The 1,067-nt window shown below is 31.6% G+C and overlaps 1 protein-coding gene across 1 annotated transcript in view; it reads left to right on the top strand.

Annotated features, from left to right (window-relative positions):
- The first annotated feature begins 771 nt into the window (after positions 1 to 771).
- The window catches only part of LOC108969468 (dynein beta chain, ciliary), a 29,779-nt gene continuing 29,483 nt past the window's right edge, over positions 772 to 1,067 (top strand). The window contains exon 1 of the mRNA XM_018934211.1: positions 772 to 1,065. Coding sequence (XP_018789756.1) covers positions 772 to 1,065 — 294 coding nt within the window. The remainder of the gene's footprint in view (positions 1,066 to 1,067) is intronic.

Below are 1,067 nucleotides of genomic sequence, written 5' to 3' on the forward strand. Positions count from 1 at the left end.
GTCTATTATTATTATTGAATTTAAACAATTTTAGGCATAAAGTGGAACACAATATTATTTATTATTCATTCAAAGGTTCCGATATATAAATTGCTTCTTGATTTGTTTACTGGAAACGGAATGAATCAAGTGAAATTTAAAATTGTGCTATATGTGAAGTAGGCGTGAACAAAACTATAATACTCTGTAGCATCATGTTGCTAGAGTATAAAAATGCATGGATTCTGATTCTCTGATTGACGTTTTAAACCTTATGACGCCGTAGTCCAATAAAATTTATTTGTCCACCAGTAAAAATTTAAATTATTGGTTAATTTTAGAAATATACATACATATCTACGAAGTATAGGGATTCTTAGAAGTAGAAAAGCTTGGTCAACATTTGTAAGTTTTAAGGATTACATCATAAAATTAAAATTCATATAGTTTTATTAACAAAATATATATCTGTGTACGACCTGCTCTCTCGACGAATTCATTAACTGCTTTATAAAAATATTAAATAAAGGATCTTCATCTAATAYTTAGAATTAACTTTATATGTACGACGTAATATTCTCTTAGAATTTTTAAACACCACAAGATTATGATTGGGTAGTTATTATACTTTATTAACGAAGGATCTAAACATAAGTTTAATGTTATTTATCTACATTGTTGTTAAATAGTTGATATTCATCTATTGACCATATTTATCTAAATWCTCTTAAAACATAGTTACTAATCTTTCCAGCAATTCCTGCATCGTAATTTCTAAAGAAATTATCGACAATGGAACCTTCCACCAGCGCAGAAGCCGCAGCCGCTGCAGCGGTAGGACCAGATCCACGGCTAGAGCTGATGGGTTCTTTTGTTATTAAATCACTGAAATTGAAACCAGAAAAATGGACACGWGTAATAACGGTGGAAGAGCACAAAGCTATAATAAAAGAATTTCTCGATCGACCGGTACCCATGGTGCTAATTATTATACTCACACAAGCCGCACAACTGTTACCATCCACCACCTTTCCCCTCTCACAGTTAAAAAGTAAAGGAGTGTATTTCATTAAGAAACATCCACAGCC

Source organism: Bactrocera latifrons, unplaced genomic scaffold (assembly GCF_001853355.1).
Source record: "Bactrocera latifrons isolate USDA-ARS-PBARC rearing strain unplaced genomic scaffold, ASM185335v1 scaffold_253, whole genome shotgun sequence".
Lineage (NCBI taxonomy): Eukaryota > Metazoa > Arthropoda > Insecta > Diptera > Tephritidae > Bactrocera > Bactrocera latifrons.